The sequence below is a fragment of the Candoia aspera genome, chromosome 11 (genome assembly GCF_035149785.1).
Source record: "Candoia aspera isolate rCanAsp1 chromosome 11, rCanAsp1.hap2, whole genome shotgun sequence".
In the NCBI taxonomy this organism is placed as follows: domain Eukaryota; kingdom Metazoa; phylum Chordata; class Lepidosauria; order Squamata; family Boidae; genus Candoia; species Candoia aspera.
Genome location: NC_086163.1, coordinates 14,159,942 through 14,179,530, shown reverse-complemented (window position 1 = coordinate 14,179,530; position 19,589 = coordinate 14,159,942). Strand labels below are relative to the sequence as shown.

The window sequence follows — 19,589 nt, the reverse complement described above, 5'->3', positions numbered from 1 at the left end:
TGATAATGATGTCCTCATTTTGGGGGGTATGAAACGATCAAAGGCAACCTGCTCAAACTTCCTTGATATTTTATGACATGCTTCAAAGAATCCTGCCCATGGGGGTGGGGGGGACTAGAATGACAAGTTTAATGCTTCAAATGCCAGCCTCAAGATCAGAGAAAGTGCATAAAGACACTTTCAGGTGGATCTACAAAAAAGTGGATCCAGCTGAAGATTCTGGAGCAGCATGAGAAATTTCTCCCAAACAACGCCATAGGCCTGCTTGCTCGGAATGCATTTCTTAGATCACAAATTCTGGAAGGTGACAAAGAGTTATAAAATGAAATTAGGTTTATTAATTCAATTGATTTCTAAATTACCTTCTAATGCATGATACAAAAAAATCTTACCATTTGTTTTCAACTGTCACCTATGTTAGTTGTCATTCAAATACACTATAAGTTACCATTTTTTCCATATAATTTCTAAGTTTGCTGGATACATTAAATAATGACACATATAGAGTGATAAAGTTCAACCATTCTTCCCTCTATTCCCACATATATAGTTTTATTCTCTCCCAATGAACACAGCAAATTATATGAAAAGTACATAGATTCATTTGCACCTTCATTGTGTGAATTCTGTTTTTCTTTAAATTGTCCATTCTCTTTTTCCAGTTGCTTAATTTTTAATTGGAGTTCCTTCATTAACTGCTTTGACTGTTCAAGTTCTGAAAATAAGGTCTGGTTTGCATTGTTTAGATACCAATTTTGTTCTTTTAATTTCTGGAACTTCTCTCTAGGGAGAACCATCTGTTCCTGCTTTCTGTGGAGAACTGCATCTACCCAAGAAATGAAATAAAAAATTCATCAATCTTATAAATATATGCAAACCTTTTGGTAAAACAACTGTACTGTAAGAATCTTTATTTAGAAGCAAGCATTCTGCATTTATGACAAGACTTCTGTCTCAATAGAAATCACTAGTTAATCTGTCTCAGTAGTTTGAAGATACTTACATCATTAACAAATGTTCAACAATTTTACATAAGGCATATCTTAATTAAGTTGCAAACTGTAACAGATTTTGTGTATTTATTTTATGGGAAACAATTTTTTCGTCACCCTCAAAAAGTGTTATAGTGAGAAAGGATGTAGATCCTAGGCAGGGGCTATTACTAATACAGAATATACAGAATAGGCTGTGCAGCACTTTGGAGTCAATGCAAAAAAAAAAAGCAGCAAAGAGCATGGGAATGTTCTGTTAGCATATGCAGCAACTCCTTAAAGCAGCTTTAACTTTTTCTGGGATTCCACAGCTGCCTTCTGCAGCTATAGTATGATCTCAGGAAAATATGTATTTGTTTTAAGGAGTTGCAGAAAGTCTGGTGCACATTTCAAAGCACCATCTTGCTTATGAAATCAAAATACTGCATGATTCTAGTATAAAAACTTCCATTTCCATTTTAGATTGCCACAGTTTAGTAATATATCCAAATCTAAATTTAGTAGTAGATTATGTTAACGATTTGCTTGAAGTTGGCTTGCCTCTAGTAACCTTGTTAATTTGAGTTACAAATTTTCCAGCTTCAGTAATATTTGAAGGCAAGTGGTGGTTATTCTAAAACAAAAAAACAGTTTTGGGGCTCCTCCTCATGGCTGTGTAGGAAGACATGGGGAAACAAACAAGTTTCCCAAGTTCTTGTTATGTTAAATTATGGTTCAGAACTACACTCAACCTATTCTGTAGAATCCAACACAAGAGAGTTTATACCTGAAGATAATGGAGGTTTTTCATTCAGGAGATTTTCAGCTGAGTTGTGTTCCTAGAAATGAAGCAAAATATTTAATCTTGTAGGACCCCTTCCTTTTCCAAAAAAAGTATCTAAAACTATTCCAGGAGGAATATACTGAACATTTAAAAACTGATGTTCTTTAGTTCTAACTTTAAAGCTTTTTTAAAAACTTGAATGTTCGTTTTTTAAAATATTTCCAGATTCAATAGCTTAAACAAAAATGAATGATACATAAAAGGAAAAAGAAAAATTGAAGGCACACAATATCCTATTTAGCCTTCCACCCACCTTCAAGCAACTGGAGGACTCAGGATTTTCTATCACAATAAGAGACTCTAAATAAGTGACAACTTGGCAACTCTAACCTTGGCAAGTTGAAGATGTGTGAACTTCAATTCCCAGAATTTCCCAGCCTGCATGAAGTCCATGTATCTTCAAGTTGCCAAAGTTGAGAAACACTGCTCTAAATATATAGACAGACCTCCCTACAGAATAGAAGTCAACCACTTATCCCTCATGCGGCAATTCCAGGAATGGCACCTATATACAGACCTGCTAAGAGGGCCTCACCCACACAAATATTACTTGTCATTTGCACCATATCTATAGGAAGACTGCAGAGACATTAATTCAATCTCAACATAGCTGTGGAGTATACTGATACTATCTCAGACTGACCTATCTCCAGAACTGTTGAAATGGGGGAAGAAAAAATAGAGAAAAGAAGACTGTACAACATTTCCTCAACTTCTTAGAGAAATATGGAAATGAAAAGACACAAAAATGTCCTTAACTGAAATCACAGAACATAAATGTTTTATGCTGCTCTTACCTTAAACTTCACTCCAGGGTATTTAATCTCTGTAATATAAAAAGTATGTGTTTTGAGATATACAGGAGAAATACATCAAACAAATTTCCAAAGCTCCAATCTAGCTTGAGCCTTCAAGTGAATGATCTGCCTAGTTTCATTTCATTTAGTTTCTAATTTTTCCACCTTTATCTTAAGTAAGTACCTTGGCGAGTATAAAGGAATAGGAAAATGGAGGTACAAGCTATGAGCGTTTTCTAAAACAACAACAAGAACCCTCCCCTCTGCTCTATTCAGCGACAAAGATGAAAAGGAGTAAGACATAGTTATCCTTGTCTTGTTCATTGGATTCAGGTTTTCTCCTTCTCACTGTCAGCTATGCATTCTCCCCCCACACATAGGGAAAAATTATCCGAGCCTGAGATACTAGACTAAATAACACATCAGTTGGGGAGCCGGTGGTAAAAAGGGATCTTTATCTTCTCCTTAATCCTAAAGCTCACTTCTCACCTTCCACCTGAACGTTTGGATGAATGAGACAACTTGGTTCGCAGATAGAAGAATCTTCTTCACCGTTGGCACTAGAAGATACTGGGAGATTTTCCTAAGTAAAAATATGGTGATACACCTTATAAATCCACAGCCCATTTATAGAAATAGATGCTACCAAAAGGCTCTAGGTAGCTAACCATCTCATTGTTAAATAAAACATCCATTAAAAAGAGGAAAACAAAAAATACATAAAAGGACAAATCACAGATAAGTAGGTGCAACATATGTGCTTGAATACATATAATGTCTTCAAACAGAGTATAGCAAACTACAGCCTCCTGAATCTTTTTTTATGCCCAGTGAAAGCATTCCTTATGCCCAGATTGAGCCACAAAACAACAGCCTGTAAGATTTCTTGACAGTTTTTAGTGGACAATGAAAGGAAATAAGTATTTTAAATCTCTCACTGGTATAGGGTACCTCTTAATATTAAAATTAACTCCTGGTCATCTTAGAGACTGCCTATCCCAAGCAAATGTTGCCTGCCCAACCTGGGTAAATAGAGGCCACCTATTTACTTTCCTATAAGGTCCCTTCCTATAAGAGGTACAACAGATGGGACACGGATGGCCATTCTAAATGGCTGCTCCCTTCTTTTGAAACAGCTCACACCCCTAGACAAGAATGCCCCAATCCCTTAAAGACCACATAATAATACAAGTTTGCAAGGGAAACAAAAAGGAGTGGGGAGTCTTATAATTTGCACTGAGGCAGCTAGTAGAAAAATGCCGAAAGCTTACCTGTTTGATTTTATGTGGCATAGCATATATAACCTCATGACTAATGCTTTCTTTTTTATCAATAACCTGGCAGACTGGATCTGGTTCTTTTTCTGTGTCAGAAGTATATGTATCTATGTCCTCATCCTCACAACAACTCCCAGATGCTTCCAAAGCTTGTACAGCACTCCTTTCGTCACCATCACTCTTCCAGTTTGGACTGTAAACAGAAAACATCAATTTAAAACATTCTTAATTTGTAGCTATGAATATAAATTTGTGAACCTGAGTCATGCATTACTCCAATAGCTAATCCATGGTTCATTATACTTTATGAACCAAACTAGCTCTTAAACAGTGTTTTGCAATATTTCTGGATTTTGTAGTATAAACTGGAAAATGAGTAATTGAGGATAACAGGTAGTCCTCACTTAATGACCACAATAGGGACTGGAAAACTGGTTAAGTGGTGTGGTCATTAAGTGGGTCACCATATGACCAGACCCAATTTTATGACCATTCTTACAATGGTCGTCAAGCAAATCACCGCAACTGTTAAAGCAAATCCAGATTCCCCAAGGGATGGAAACTGGCAAAAAAGATCACAAATCACAATCACATGACCACAGGCTACAACTGGTCATAAATGGGAGCTGAAATTGCGATCATGTGACTGCAGGGGTGGTGCAGCATTTTGCGACAGTTGTAAGTGTGACAGGTCATAAAGCACTTTTTCTGAGGCTGTTGTAACTTCAGACCATTGTTAAATGAATGGTCATTAAGCAAGGACTACCTGTATGAACAATCCATTCCCACTTGCAAACAAAGACTTTTTTCAACAGAACAGGAAAGTGTGATTTCCCACTGCATGAATGAATCCACATGAAATATGAGTTTCCATATTGCCCATTTTTACATTCTACTCTCTCACACTCTCAGTATAAAGCATATTAAAAAAAAATTATACAAACTACAATCTTCTGCAATATCCAGAATTTGGGAACTATGTTTATTCTTAAATGCTGTTATACGAAATGCAGTTTCCAAGATTTAGAAATCATTAAAAGTAGCTATTTAGAATATTTTTTAGCACACAAAAAAGGAAGAAAGTAAAATGTATAAAAGTGACAGTTGTGTAGAGTGTAGTTGCCCACTACATTTGAACTGGGCCATCAAGTTGGAATTTTGGACTTCCTTACTGGAGGAAAAATTATTTTAGACCAATGGACTGGGTGTGCCAAAAAGTACAATATTTTCTACCCCATTCGGAGCTCAGTGACAGTGGCATATGGTTCAATACAGTCTTCTTGATCTTGCAAGTAGCTGGCATCACTTTCAGAAAAAGATCGCTGACGAGGCTGAGGGATGGCAACAGTTCGCCCAGTTAAGGTTGTCACAAGAATAGCTGCTGCTAGAGCAGACCTGGAAAAAACACATTTTAAAAAATCCATGGATTAGAAGGTTGGGGTAAGATAAGGTAATACATTTAATCATAATGAATTTAAAATATAAAACTGCATTTTAAATTAAATGAAAACATACATCTTCATACAATTGCTTCCTGCATCTAGTAGAGCTTTCCTTTCATCAGCTCTGGGAAAAGAGCGAGCTTTATACACACCTACCTACAAATTTTTCAACAGGCTATGCTACTGTTTACATGGGGGCTCCAGGATGTGCTATTAGACTCCTCAACTCTATGTGCATATGAATCTTAAAACATGAAGTGGTTTCAACTATCTGGAATAATATAGAAATATTCAAAACACACCAAAAAAGAAGGAATGTATACATAGTAACGTTTCTCTACAATAGAAAATTATGGGGAGCCTTGCAGGGTAGAATTCAGGCTTATAGTCCAAACATGGAAAATTTCTCCTGCTTACTACAGAAACAAAAAGAAGTCCTATATTTTTAATAAGAAGCTGATGGTTCTAATAAATCTAATGAACCATGACCATTATTGTTAAGAATGAGTGCTATCCCACCTTCTGTACCATTATGACAAGTTTCAAGGTTTCCTGATTTAGAAATCACAGCAAACTGGCTTTTCAGACCATACTTTATTAGACCAAGACTATTACATATGAACTGGACCTGAGTGACATGAACCATGGATCAAGATCTTTATCACAGATCAAAAAATTGTATTATTTTTCCTTATCTTTCTTCTTTACTTTTAGATCATGCAGGCCACTCTCACCTTATCTTGACTGTACTACTTCAGGGTATACAGGCAGGCAGTTGTTCCCTTGAGTGATCCAACACAATTTTCTACTATGAAGAGTTTTTTGTTCCTCTGTTGAGGAATACTCAAGAATGAAGCTTTCTCTCTGAACTCTGAAGTAATCAAGAAGGGCTTTATCACAAGATTCCCCTAGTGGAATTCCATACAGGTACTATTCAAAAATGTGCCTCACTTGTTTACTTCCAAGTAAGTGTGTAGGTTTGCAGTCCTAACTGTATAAGCTTTCATAAAAACTGCTGCTATGCTGTGGAAAAGCTTTTTTTAAAAAAATCAAAATGATGATACAGAAAAAGAGAGAACAATGCAAAAGAAAAATGTAGAGTGGCTACTTTAAAAGGAGATTATTATTATTGCACATAATACTGGCAGTCAAAGGAAACCCCCTCCCAAAAAGCTGAATATATAATGTATATGCTGTCAGTTGCTATAGACATCTTAATAATAGAACTATCTAGATATTTCAGCACTATTTGTCAAAATTGTAATATCTGTAATCTTTCTAAATGATCTAAATGATCCAAGTGTAGCTTGATGTTATATGGAGTTATATGGAACTGTAATTCTATTGAAATTATTTCAATGTATTAAGCATGTTAGTTTTAGTAAATTACATTTGCATGTAGATAAAACAAAATTTCTCAGGCAAGAAGCATAATTTCTTTGTGTTTAAATGATGCATATAGGCATTCTTTTATGTGCTGCTGAATATTTATATTGTATTAAATCTACTGCTGGATATAATCAATTCAATCCACTGGAAAGAAAGGATTTATCAATGACAGCTTTAATATTGAGCCATAACACCATATCATTCTTCTTAATTCTTACAGGAATAATCAAAACAATCCATTTATTTATTTTCAAGTTTAGTAAGCTAAATTCTAATCTCAACAGCAGTGCAAAGTTTATTAGGGGAAGCCACATTTCCCACTTTCAGTTGCACTGGCATCTCTCCCCCATCTGCCTTTTTATTGGATACACCATAAGTGCTTCAGAAAGCTCCCATGGAAAGGAGGATTCTGCCTGATACGATGGAGCTTTGTGCCAATGCAGTCACTTCTCAAAAGCGCCAAATGCCTGGAGAGTGATGGTGGAGGCATAATTGCTACCTATCGTAGTAGAGAAACATTTGTCATTGAATGAGGGAGTCTGAACCCCTCCAAAATAGTAAGAGCAAAGCTGCAGCCCCCATTGTAATATTAAGTTGGCTATGATCTATAAACCCTTGGAAGAAAGTCTGCTTTCTTCTATTTCAAAGGCAAGCTAACAACATGTATACTGTAAATTAAACTCTTTTCAGTACTGCTGAAAACCTCTTTCAATTACATAACATGCAAATATGTGGTACCCGTTACTCTTCCAAACGTAATCCTACGTACTGCTGGTATGTAAAAATCTACAGGCAAGATAAAGCCATTCTAGATATTCAAATGCCAATGAATTCTATTAATTCTATTAAATGACTGCAAATCAAGAGATGGAAAACCTACCTGGGCCTTTCTGGAGAAGGGTTTGGACTACGAGGGGGAGGGGTGCGGGGGACGGCAGGTTTAGGAGCTACGGTAGCTGCAGGGACCAGGCCATGAGCTATATGTTTCTAGACAAGTTAAAATAAAGTTAGTTGGCAATGATTGAACTCACATGATGGAGAAACACAAAAGTGAACATGTACAAGGATTGAGAACATGAAAGGGAAGAACATTTACATGCAGATTAAGGTATGCAGTAGGCCTAAATGGTTTGTTTGTTTGTTTATATTTATTTTCTATTCCGCCTTTATTTTTTTGTTTCTAAATAATTCAAGGTGGTGAACATACCTAATACTCCTTCCTCCTCCTATTTTCCCCACAACAACAAACCTGTGAGGTGAGTTGGGCTGAGAGAGTGTGACTGACCCAAGGTTACCCAGCCGGCTTTCATGCCTGAGATTAGAACTCTCCTACCACACCCGGTTGGCTCTTGAGCTGAGAGAGGGGGACTGGCCCAAGGTCACCCAGCTGGCTTTCATGCCTAAGGTAGGACTAGAACTCACAGTTTCCTGGTTTTTAGCTTGGTGCCTTAACCACTAGACCAGTTTTGAATGTCATGTCTGATTTTACTACCATCGATAACCCCTAAATTGAAATACTCAAGGAATATTCAAGCACTACACTGAAATATTCAAGTCAATACCAGCATATCCCCACAAAAATAATACAGTCTTCATTCCTGTAGGTACATACTGTAACTGTTATTATACATTCTAGGTATTTATTTATTTACATACACACTTGATTCTTGGATTACAGTGTAATTTTTGAAATATTCTTTCCTCTTTGTAGAAGTATCATATTCCAGTAAAACAGCTATTCTGTTTCTGAAAACAAAACTCTTGGTGATTTTTATATAATTTCTTATCTTCCTATAAGGATCTCCATGAAAGCTAATAGCTCTCCAGCAATACAAACAATCTATTTGAACACTTGATATTGAAAGAGCTATTTTTAACCTAGCAAAATATCATGCTACTCTACTGGAAATTTTGATTTACCCCACTTTAAGTTGCCATTGTACTGCTACATAAACATTATAACACTTTTACCATAATCATATCAGAATGTGATATGGTATAAAAGATAGATCACAACACACAATAAAGGCAGAACTCTGTAGTGTTCTAGTGTAAATGAACTCCATGATCCAAAGAAATGGGAAACTTAATTTTGAAAACTCTGTGTTTGAAACTCCTCTTAGACTGCTGTTGTGAAACAAAACCTACCCAAAAAGTTACTGAGGAAAGTAGAAATGGTTGCAGTGTTCTTTGGGTTTTTAAAAAACCAAAATACTTGATGTTCAAGGTAAAGGTAAAGGTTTCCCTTGACGTAAAGTCCAGTCGTGTCCGACTCTAGGGGGCGGTGCTCATCTCCGTTTCAAAGCCTTGGAGCCGGCGTTGTCCATAGGACACTTCCGGGTCATGTGGCCAGCATGACTCACGGAACGCCGTTACCTTCCCGCCGAAGCGGTACCAATTAATCTACTCACATTTGCATGTTTTCGAACTGCTTGGTGTGCAGAAGCTGGGACGAGCAACGGGAGCTCACCCCGCCGCGCGGTTTCGAACCGCCGACCTTCCGATCGACAGCTCAGCGGTTTAACCCGCAGCGCCACCCTTAAACCCAGAAACCAATGTTGGGTTTTGTCTTGATATTCAAATGAAACACGTAAACCCAGAAACCAATGTTTAGTTTTGTCTTCTAACCCGGCCTGGTCAGAGAGGAGCCAGCCAAAGTTTCAGGATTTCATGTCACTAGCCATGGTTGTCTGGCAGCCAAACATAAGTGACTCACTAAAATAAACTAGCAAAGTGCTAATTCCAGGTAAGCAATAATTCCAAAGAAGTGTTGATTACCCCACTGTGCAAACACTCTCACTAGCACTTGGTTCCTATACATCTATACAGTATAAGTTTCAGTGCAGTCAGTTTTATTTCTGTCCATATTCATTGGAATAGGCTGCACTCATGTTGCATAATTACTTTACTGAACATGCTTCTAAGCCCAACATTCAGATGTGGGGCAGATAGATTTTTACAGCCAGGAAAACACAATCCTGAGAAACCTATCCTATCATCCAGCATCTCAGCCTGATTGTGGCAAAAACGCTGTGGGGAACCAGAATGGTCACCTCATCTAGCTTTTAAAAGATGGGGTATGCTTCGTGATTTGAAACTAAGCCAAAGAAAAACAGAACTTTTCCCAGGGGCCTCCCTTGAATCATAGAATCATAGGGTTCAAAGGGACCTTCTCGGTCCTCTAGTCCAACCCCCTGCCCAGTGCAGGAATCCTCCCATCATTCTGGACAAATGGCTGTCCACTGGTTTCTTGAAATCCTCCAGTGATGGAGCCCCCACAACTTCAAGAGGCAGGCTGTTCCATTGCTCCACTCCACTCGGGCTTTGGTTAGTCTGTTTCACTTTCACTCTCTGGTCCCCTTCTTCCAGGTCCAACCTGGGATGCTCTGGAGGCAGCGATCTGGTTGCCATGGGAACCGGAGCCACGCTTGCCACCAGGGACCGCCGGCTCATCGTCCTTGCTGTCCCCCTCTGGGGAAGGGGACCTTCCCTCCCTTCCCCCAACAGGAAAAATACTCACGAACAGGCCTTTCCGGCCTCTCCTGAAATAAAACGGCATGAGAGCGAAAGGGCTGAGTAAAAACGAGAGCGAAGGAGAGAGACAGAGGAGTCCACGCCGAGCAGAGGGAGCGGCGCCCCCTCCCCTCCTGAACACTAAGACGCTTCCCCCCTCGCAACCATGCTGGAACTAGCCGTAAGGCGATTGGTGACGGCTTCCCGCTTTGTCCAATCGACATACGCCTTACTGATGGCACCTTCGCCTTAGCAACCAGCGTCCGTTAGGTACCGCCACGCCCCTTGCGCCCTATTTTAGCCGGGGGAGGCGGGAGGAAAGTGGAGGGTTGTGATTGGCTGGTGGGGGCTACTCGTCTTCGCTGCCGCGCGCTGTTGAAAAAGGTGGCGGCAGAAGAGGTTGGCAGTACTGGGAGGGGTTGGTGCTTAAGCGCTGAATAGTTTCTGTGTTTTCAAACTAACAGGTCGATCGTTTTCCCCTTGCCTATTACAAATGACCTTACAAGAGCAAAGGAAGTTTAATAATGGCGAATGATACCACCCCAGTCCGAGCAGGAGCTGCAAATGTTCCCTTTGGCCACGTGATAGGCAACGCGAAATGGAAGGGCTCGCAGATTGCTCAGGAGATGCAAGGTAAATTGTACTTCGATGAAAATGCAGCATTTTGTTTACCAAAACATCCTAGAATCTGCAAATTAAGCCAATGGCATTATTATTATTTATTATTTATTTTGGCCGCCCAACTCCAGTGGCCTCTGTGTTCTGCAAAAGGAGACCTGACAGATGTATTGCCTCCGTTTGGGTGATCTTGTTTACTATGGTTTCCTGTTTTATTTGAATTAGGATATTGCAGCGAATAGCTTTCAGCAAGTCAGAGTGTTAATCACACCACAAAATATGAGCTTAGTGTCTTGGTTTGATCTGGAGCTATTAATTTATAGTTTTCCCGAATATCCAAAGTGTGCTTGGGTTATCTAAACAGCCAGAAAACTTAGAATGCCTACTTTTATTGATTGCTAGGATAATCTGAAGATACCACTAGATCCTGAGGAGTATGTATTATTTTTATCAGAAATGTTTTAATTCTCAACATGAATGCAAATTCTATATATATTAAATAAAAATTATTTATTAAACAAATTTATATGGCTGCCCAACTCACACACAGTGACGCCAGGTGGCTTACTTAATTAATAATTAATAATAAATAAAATATATACTATAGATAAACTATTGTGGCAAGCCAGTTTTTGAGCTCTGGTTTAAATGCATACTTAAAGTCTGTAGTGCTAAACATACTTGGAAATGATCGCTCTTGAAAGCATTGGCGTTTTCTTCTGAATAACTTCCTTAGAACTTGGAGATGAAACTACAGCTTGCTTTGTAGAGCGTGCTAAGGTGCGATTTATTTAAACATAGCTTATTGATAAATCAGAATTGGTTGGGTTCACACAATATGTTAAAATCAAACTTAGCAGGATATGTAAACCCAGCCAAAGTTTCACTCAAGTAGGAAATTGTGTACCTATGGTAGTTTTGCCATTACCATAGTTTTATTGCTTCTCACATTTCAAGGGAAAGTTAAGATTATTCTAGAAGATGGCCTGGGAGTTGTGGATTTTCATCTTTCAAATAGATCCTGCATCCTCTATGTTTCTGAAGCAGATCTGGTGGCAGGAAATGGCTTCAAAAGAAGACTTGTTCGTTTTAGAAATGTAAGCATCCTCTGCTATATATCTGGATCATCCTTTTTAGGAATATAGATATCAGCAAAAAATAGAATCAGTTTCAAAGATTCAAAGATAATGGAACCGTTTTTGTACTCCGTAAAGCAACATCAGTAGCTAAACTAGCAACCAAAATCCACCATTTCAAAGTGTTTTTTATCCTAAATCAAAGAATTCTGTGTTTCCCTTCCTTGGGTTGCTGTTTCCTTTTTGATAACCTATTATTTTGTTTTAATAGCAAAAATAGTTTTTTGCCTAGACAGCTGGTATGGCTTTGTATTTATCTTTAGCTCAGGAAAAGTTTCATCTGATTCATCTGTATCTAAAAAATTGCTGCAAGAAAAGATAAGGAATTGATGGCCATGTATAGTATACTATGGTTCTTATATGCACAGGCCTGAATGATGTGAGCCCAACCATTTTGTTCATTCATTTCATACTCAGTGAGGAAACAGTAGTCTTTAACACTAGGGAACCAGTGATTTTAAGCAGCATGGCTGAGTGGAGAAGTGTCATGAGTGCCGTTGAGCTAAAGTCATCAGCGCAATGGCACACATGACAATGACAAGGAAATAGGTGAAGGGGTACAAGTTAAGTAGCCATCAACCCACAACGACTAACGGCCAACAAACAATAGCTAAACGGATCACGGAGCCACCCAAGCCATCAGCGGCAATACAACGGGGATCGCCCAGCTGAAAGCAATCAGCAGAAGAATGGAAACCTGATGATGGGCGATCCCGGAAACCCTCACCCACCGGCAGGGCAACGCATGGGACAAAGGGGGGTGACGTGACCGTGAGCGAGGGGGCGCTGACCGGCGCGGGGTATTTAAACCCCGCACCGGCGCGCTCCTGTCACTCTCAGCTTTTTTCTACCAACGCTGTACCTGCCCTGCAATAAACCAGAGCCTGATCCGCAAACCAGTGTCTGAATGTTATTCAGAGGTAGGCAGCGCATGACAAGAAGGGACACCTTTTTACTTTCCCAGCCCTCCTGATGAGCCTACTCTAGACTGTTGGTTTATCCTTGTCATTAATACTGTTGCCCTCATTGTTTCTACTTGTTCAAGGCTTGCAATCTTCAAGGGATTGTATTAGTTGAAAAAACCCAGATAAGCGACCAATATTTCCCCGAAGTGCAGAAATTTGTTGTCCTGGAACTTGGAATGACATTACTTCCAGTGGCCAACCAAAAAGAAGCAGCTCAACTTATTGTTCAGTTGGTAAGTATCTTCAAGAGGTGTTTGTATTGCTAAATGGGTATCTATCAGGGTGGTTGCTTTAAAGCAGTGTTTTTCAAACTTGGCAACTTTAAGCTGTGCGGACTTCAGTTCTCCAATGCTGGCTGATGAACTCTGGGAGTTGAAGTCCACACAGCTTAAAGTTGCCAAGTTTGAAAAACACTGCTTTAAACCAGTTGTGAGGAACAAGAAGGGCAGGGGGCTAGGGCAAAGCAAACACGAAAATTACTTGGCAGACATTGGAGAATGTTCCATATTTTATTTATTATTCAAATTTAATTATTGTCTTTCCATTTTAGTTGGGGTGCAACTCCAGGTGGTGAACACCTTTTGCTTATTGTTCTGGCATCTTCTACCTGCTCCCACCCCATGACTAATATTGAAGTTCCTGAAATATATAATATTCTTTTTATTGATGGATTGATTTAAGATTTGCATGGCTGCCCAACTTAGAGCACAACTTTGGGCTGCTCACAACAACAAACTATATGAAATGAAAACTAAAAACCAAAAAATAACCTGGTGCTTCAGTCATCCTCCTAAGATGCCCCAACAACCACCCATAGATGCTCATCACTCTACCCCAGTGCCTGGGTAAAAAGCCAGGGGTTGATAGCCTCCCAGAAGGCTAAAAGCATGGGAGCCTGCCAGATCACTGGGAGGAGGGTGTTCTACAAGTAGGGGCAGCCACGGAAAAAGCACCTTCCTAGGTCCCACTAGATCAGGGTTTCTCAACCAGTGTTCCTTGGGACCCTTGGGTTCCATGATAGGTCACTAGGGGTTCCCTGGGAGATCACGATTTATTTAAAAAATTATTTTGAATTCGGGCAACTTTACATTAAAGGGGTAAGTTTCATTCTTTATGTTTAGTTTAAGAACACTGTTAGTGCATATATACAGGCCTATACAGGAAACAGATATACTAATTTTGTAACTTCTGGCCTACATTTAAACCTGAATGGGCAGGGGTTCCCCAAGGCCTGAAAAATATTTTAAGGGTTCCTCCAGGGTCGAAAGGCTGCTCTAGATGGTAACATTTCAGGGAATGGACCTGGAGCATGCCTACCCAATCCGACCTGGTGGGACAGGTAGATACCCTCAGTGTAAGGATTGCCTAAACCCAAATACTCAGTCTCACAAGCTCGGGCTTAAAGATAACTGATTTATTAAAGGAATAGTATGCAAATACAGAGAAAGCTGAGAATGAGCAAAAGCGCGCCAAATACAAACTAAATACCCTCGCTTCCAACCCAATCCCGCCCCTCGCCCCACCATAGCAACCACCCCCTCCCAGGTGTTGGCAACCGTCACACATCGGCCTGGGAAAGTAACCTTGAAGACATGTCATAACCCAAACATACATTCCTGCAGAACAACAAGGAGATTACAGCCTGGCACGGCTGAAATTCCCCTCCCCGCAAATGACAGACACGGAACGGGGGAGTGACATGTGAAACGTTACGATGTATTCAAACCATTGGAACGATGAACATGACATATCGCCCCCCTTTAAGAAACTAACCTAAGCAGCAAGTTCATGCGGCTAGGCAGAATAAAGACGGGCTAAGTGATTTTACAGTGTGGGACACGCATCAGCACCTATACATAGGAAGACACGCATCAAGGAATCCACATGTGAAACGCTCCCATTCATCTCTACACAAGATCTAAGCATTGGCATGAAAATTTTCACGATGCAGATATTAGCATTGAACATTGCGATCATGACAAAACGCAAGGAACAGGTTACAGTGGTTAAACAGCATATAAATGCAAAAGGCTAAACAGCATGAGAATGCTAAAGCAAACCACAGAGCCCCGCCCCTCCACTCAGTCCGGAGGGACATGCTTCCAGCAAACAAAGCCCTGAAACCCACCCCTATCTCGCCCGAAATCCAGGATTTCTCGCTGATCGCCAGCCTCGCTCGGTGGGTCCACCTCCTCCGCCCTCAGTGCGATGAATGCGTCGCCTTCTTCCTCGGGCCCCAAGGCGGGCTGTCTCACCTCGGCCTCTCCGCTGCATCCCGCCCGACCGCCGCCGCTCTCCACGCAGCCCAGGCCCCTCGAGGCCGCACCCTTCTTGGCGCTGACACAGGCAGGAACGATGGCTCTCTCCTGCCGCGCTTGCATCCTGTGGAGCAGCGCCATCTCCAGCCACAGGAAGTTCCTCATCCAGTCCCGCTGCGCCTCCGAGCGCTCGCACCGCAGCTCGGCTTCGGTCAGCAGGAACACCCACCACTCCAACGAAAATGCCGATGTGCCGCCCTCCTTCGCCGGAACCATGCAGCCACGCCGCGTCCCAGCCTGGGCCATCAAGGATGCCAGCCACCCCGGGGACCACACCGGGGCGCCGCTCTCCACCTCCAAACCCATCCCCGACTCCGGAACATCGCTACCGGCTTTATGTAAGGATTGCCTAAACCCAAATACTCAGTCTCACAAGCTCGGGCTTAAAGATAACTGATTTATTAAAGGAATAGTATGCAAATACAGAGAAAGCTGAGAATGAGCAAAAGCGCGCCAAATACAAACTAAATACCCTCGCTTCCAACCCAATCCCGCCCCTCGCCCCACCATAGCAACCACCCCCTCCCAGGTGTTGGCAACCGTCACACATCGGCCTGGGAAAGTAACCTTGAAGACATGTCATAACCCAAACATACATTCCTGCAGAACAACAAGGAGATTACAGCCTGGCACGGCTGAAATTCCCCTCCCCGCAAATGACAGACACGGAACGGGGGAGTGACATGTGAAACGTTACGATGTATTCAAACCATTGGAACGATGAACATGACACTCAGTTTCTTGTAACATTTGCCATTAATGACAAAAAGCATAGAAGCTGAACTTCAGTGAGAGAAGTTTGCAGAAAATTCCCTAGAAACTTAATTCATAATTTCAAATGATGATGAAAGATACTAGTTTAAATTGGTTTCAGGGATGCGGAGAATAGATATGAAAACGGTTATTAGCGGGGATGACCAAATAGAATCTTGGAAGCCCTTGAGTCTGGATGCAACAAGTGAATGGCAATTGTTATGAAATGCTATTTACTTGTCTCTGGAGGGACCATCGCTCAGTGGCAGGGTACATGCAGAAAAGTGTGGGATACACTTCTAGGAATCTCCACAGAACTGGGAGTGAACTCTGGACAGCTGCTTCCAGACCAGGGTTAGGGAACTCGGGCCCTTAATCCAGAATATTTGCTATGCTAAATGGAACTAAAGGGAGTCAAAGATTTGGAAAGCCAGGGCATCTCTCTTCTAGGTTAAGCTCACACACTATGCAAAGGTTTATTTGCTTGTGGCATAACGGATGAATCTAGTCCTGTATGGTTTATTCAACAAAAAAAATAGTTAAGCCCACTATGACTTGACACAATTCATTCCTAGTGTGGATGGTCCTTGGATGGATTAGTGATTAGAATCGGGGTGCAATAGCTTCCCATGTTTAAACGGTTCTGTAGGAAACAGAATGCTGGACTAGACAGACCTTGGTTTGAGGCAGCAAAATAATTTGAAAAATAAGGTTGTGCAATCCTGTGAAATAGTTTTGGAGGAAGTCTTCAGCATGCTCAGAAACCTGAACGCAGTCCCTGTCTGTGACTCACTGAAGTAGTTATATTTGTTTCCAGGATTGTTTGGCTCCAACAAAAAGATGCAGATACTTTAATGACTGATGGTCTGTGATCCTACACATTCCAAAGTATCACTTTCACATTGCATCCAAAGCACTGCCCATGCTATTACTGAAACTCTAAATCAAATAATAATCAGCACTGAAAACCACAAGAGGGCACCCAGACTAAACTTGTCTTTCATTTCAGGTGCATGAGCAAACTAAAACCAGTAATCCCTTCCATAGTAAGAAACGTACCAAGTTCTTGGAGTCGTCTGTACTCCACACAGTTCAGCAGATTCCAGGAGTTGGGAAAACAAAGGCGCTGCTTCTTTTGGAAAACTTTGGAAATATCCATCGGCTTTGCAATGCCTCTGTCCAGGAGCTCGAAGGAGTAGTTGGCCGCAGCCTGGCCCAACAAATCCATATATTCTTCACACAGACAAAATAATGGTGGTTTTTCAGCATCAGAGATAAGCTTTTTGAAAGGCTGGCATATTCTTTTAAACACATGGTTGGATTTCAGTTTGTGTGAAACACACCCTTCTGTTACATCTGAGGAACAAATAAACCAGGAAATTATTTTTAAGCTCCAAGTTTGCTCCATCCGGGCTTTGTCAGGTATGACCCTGGCTTTCAGTTAAGGACAGCTGGAAGTGATGCCGCTTTTTATAAATAGCATTGAACCCTTCTTCCTGGAGGATTAGCTGCAGCACCAACATCCCATTTGTCTCCCTCTAAATAGTCTTTGTTAATGTATTAACAGTTTCTTAAGTAAATTCTTCATGCCAAGCTCAGCTCCTTCTTAAAGGAACATTCAAATAAGCCTGACTTCATCTCTCTTTGTTAAGACTTAAAAAATATGGGGTCACTGAACAACTTTTTGAGCAGAAAAAGAGCAGGTTGTTAAATGTAAATTAATTTTACATTCATTCAGTAGACCATCCCTATTGCAAGGTAGCTTTGGATGCATAAGGGGAACCTAATCAGTCCACTTGACTTTTGCTTGACAATCATAACTTGCTTTTGGAGAAGTTATTAATTCTGAGCACCTGAGCTTCTGCCTTGACTGGATTATTTACTGACCGACTAACTATTGTGAACAGTAAGATTTTATGTGTTTGCTTTTTGTATCTGTTAAAGTCAGTGGTCAATTCCCTGTTCTGATTGGTATGAATAATAGCAATATGAGATAATAGTAGCTGACTGGATGGCTCATCAGTTAAGAGGCTTGTTCTAACTTGGTCTTCATCAGATTGGCCCAGGAGTGGACCTTGTTTCTTTCTGGAATCAGCTATGATTCTGCAAATCCTTATTTATAGGTGTCATCTAGGCTTTCCTCCGTTCTTGATCTGCACTGCTATTGATCTGCTCTATCAAAAACATTTTGTGACAGGTGGGCATGGGAGGAAACTGCTGTAGGAGTGGAACCTGAACATTACTTTCGCACAAGGCACCTAGAGTGCTGCCAAATTGAAATATGTAGGAGTGTCAGACTGAAAAGAGTGAGTGAGTCATACTTCTTGGCTGCCCAGAGGCACTCTATATCACTTCCAGCAAAGTTATGCTTCTGTGAAGCTTAAAGGTTGTAACCTGGTCATTTCAAAACTCCCACATGTCTTTCAAAGAAAGTACACATACCTCACATCAAATAGAATGGGGTATAGTTACTCTTTTGGCATTTGACTGCATGCAGTTGAGTTTTACAGACCCCTGGGCGAGCGGCGGTTTCTTAGGGACTGAAATAAAGAGATAAAGATACAAGCTTAATTCTGGGTGCCTGCATCTGTGCAGTTTTCTTGGCAATGTTGCAGGAATGGTTCCCCATTGCTGCCTTCCAGCAGTTACTTATTTTGACTTCCCAGTCTTGCCCTGTAACCCCAGAATTCCTTGGTGGTATTCCATCGGAGTATTAAGTAGGTCCTCTCTTGCTTAGCTTTTTGAAATCAGCCAAGATTGCGTAGGTACAGCCATCTAACTGGGCAGAGAATGAGCCTAAGGCAGTTTTGATCTCTTGAACAGTATTATCATTACAGGCGCCCCCAATTCATGACTGAGTTCACATTGTTCTAAGCCAAGGATGAACCCCTTTTTTTCATGGCTGGAGGCCACAGTTAACAGTGGGCAGGCTGATCATGCAAAACAGGTTAATCCAATACTCTTGCTGTGTCGCAGAGGGTTTGAGCAGGGCCATTCAGAAGCAGATTTTGCAGTTTGGGGGAGATGTTCCAGATACGGACAAGAAGGTGCTGTGCTTAGACAATTGAGATTCTTTCTCTCACGCCCTCTGAGTCAACAAAAGGGCAAAAGCATTAAGGCGATCTTGTCTTGTATGAAAGATAAGAAAAGGTGCCCTCAAGTATCTGTCTCCAGGAAGTTCAGCTGTGGTCATTTAATCTTGTAATTGTTTTTTTTTAAAGGAGCAGGTAGGACAGCTACTAGAATTGCAAGGTAACCACACCTTTATGGAATAGGCTTGGGGGTCTCAAGGGAATGGTGACTTGATAAGGTGACTACATTGTTTGTAACATCTAACATTGTAATGTAACAACTTTTGAGGGAGATGGGTGGTGACAAAATTTGAAATATAAATAAATAAATAAAATATTCTCTCCTAGCCTTTTAATAATAATGTTTTAGTTGTAGAATTTTTTACAATATTGTTGTCATGAGTAAGGATGGCGAGCAGGGGGCTCCCACCCAGACTGTCAAGCGCATGCGTAGCACTGAGGAACTGTTCAGCCATTCAAAGAGACACAGATCGG

General features: G+C 40.8%; 2 protein-coding genes across 2 annotated transcripts in view; one reads left to right on the top strand and one right to left on the bottom strand.

Moving 5' to 3' along the window:
* The window catches only part of CEP89 (centrosomal protein 89), a 41,019-nt gene extending 30,579 nt beyond the window's left edge, over positions 1-10,440 (bottom strand). Inside the window, exons 1-8 of the mRNA XM_063312704.1 lie at positions 10,241-10,440; positions 7,601-7,707; positions 5,123-5,284; positions 3,884-4,082; positions 3,102-3,195; positions 2,613-2,641; positions 1,759-1,810; positions 611-826 (exon numbers count right to left, since the gene is read on the bottom strand). Of these exons, the coding sequence (XP_063168774.1) occupies positions 611-826; positions 1,759-1,810; positions 2,613-2,641; positions 3,102-3,195; positions 3,884-4,082; positions 5,123-5,284; positions 7,601-7,707; positions 10,241-10,279 (898 nt within the window). The 5' untranslated portion in view covers positions 10,280-10,440. The remainder of the gene's footprint in view (positions 1-610; positions 827-1,758; positions 1,811-2,612; positions 2,642-3,101; positions 3,196-3,883; positions 4,083-5,122; positions 5,285-7,600; positions 7,708-10,240) is intronic.
* A 268-nt stretch (positions 10,441-10,708) lies between these two features.
* On the top strand, positions 10,709-17,967 carry FAAP24 (FA core complex associated protein 24). The gene is made up of 4 exons (XM_063312803.1): positions 10,709-10,866; positions 11,809-11,948; positions 13,033-13,185; positions 17,033-17,967. Exons 1-4 carry the CDS (start codon positions 10,758-10,760, stop codon positions 17,273-17,275), a joined length of 645 nt encoding a protein of 214 aa, XP_063168873.1. The 5' UTR covers positions 10,709-10,757; the 3' UTR covers positions 17,276-17,967.
* Positions 17,968-19,589: the final 1,622 nt, after the last annotated feature.

Excerpts from the sequence above, each read along its gene's own strand:
- FAAP24 (XM_063312803.1), top strand. The coding sequence starts at position 10,758 with ATGGCGAATGATACCACCCCAGTCCGAGCAGGAGCTGCAAATGTTCCC. Across the intron at positions 11,949-13,032 it reads GACTTGTTCGTTTTAGAAAT|GCTTGCAATCTTCAAGGGAT; the intron begins GTAAGCATCCTC and ends TACTTGTTCAAG. Across the intron at positions 13,186-17,032 it reads CTCAACTTATTGTTCAGTTG|GTGCATGAGCAAACTAAAAC; the intron begins GTAAGTATCTTC and ends CTTTCATTTCAG.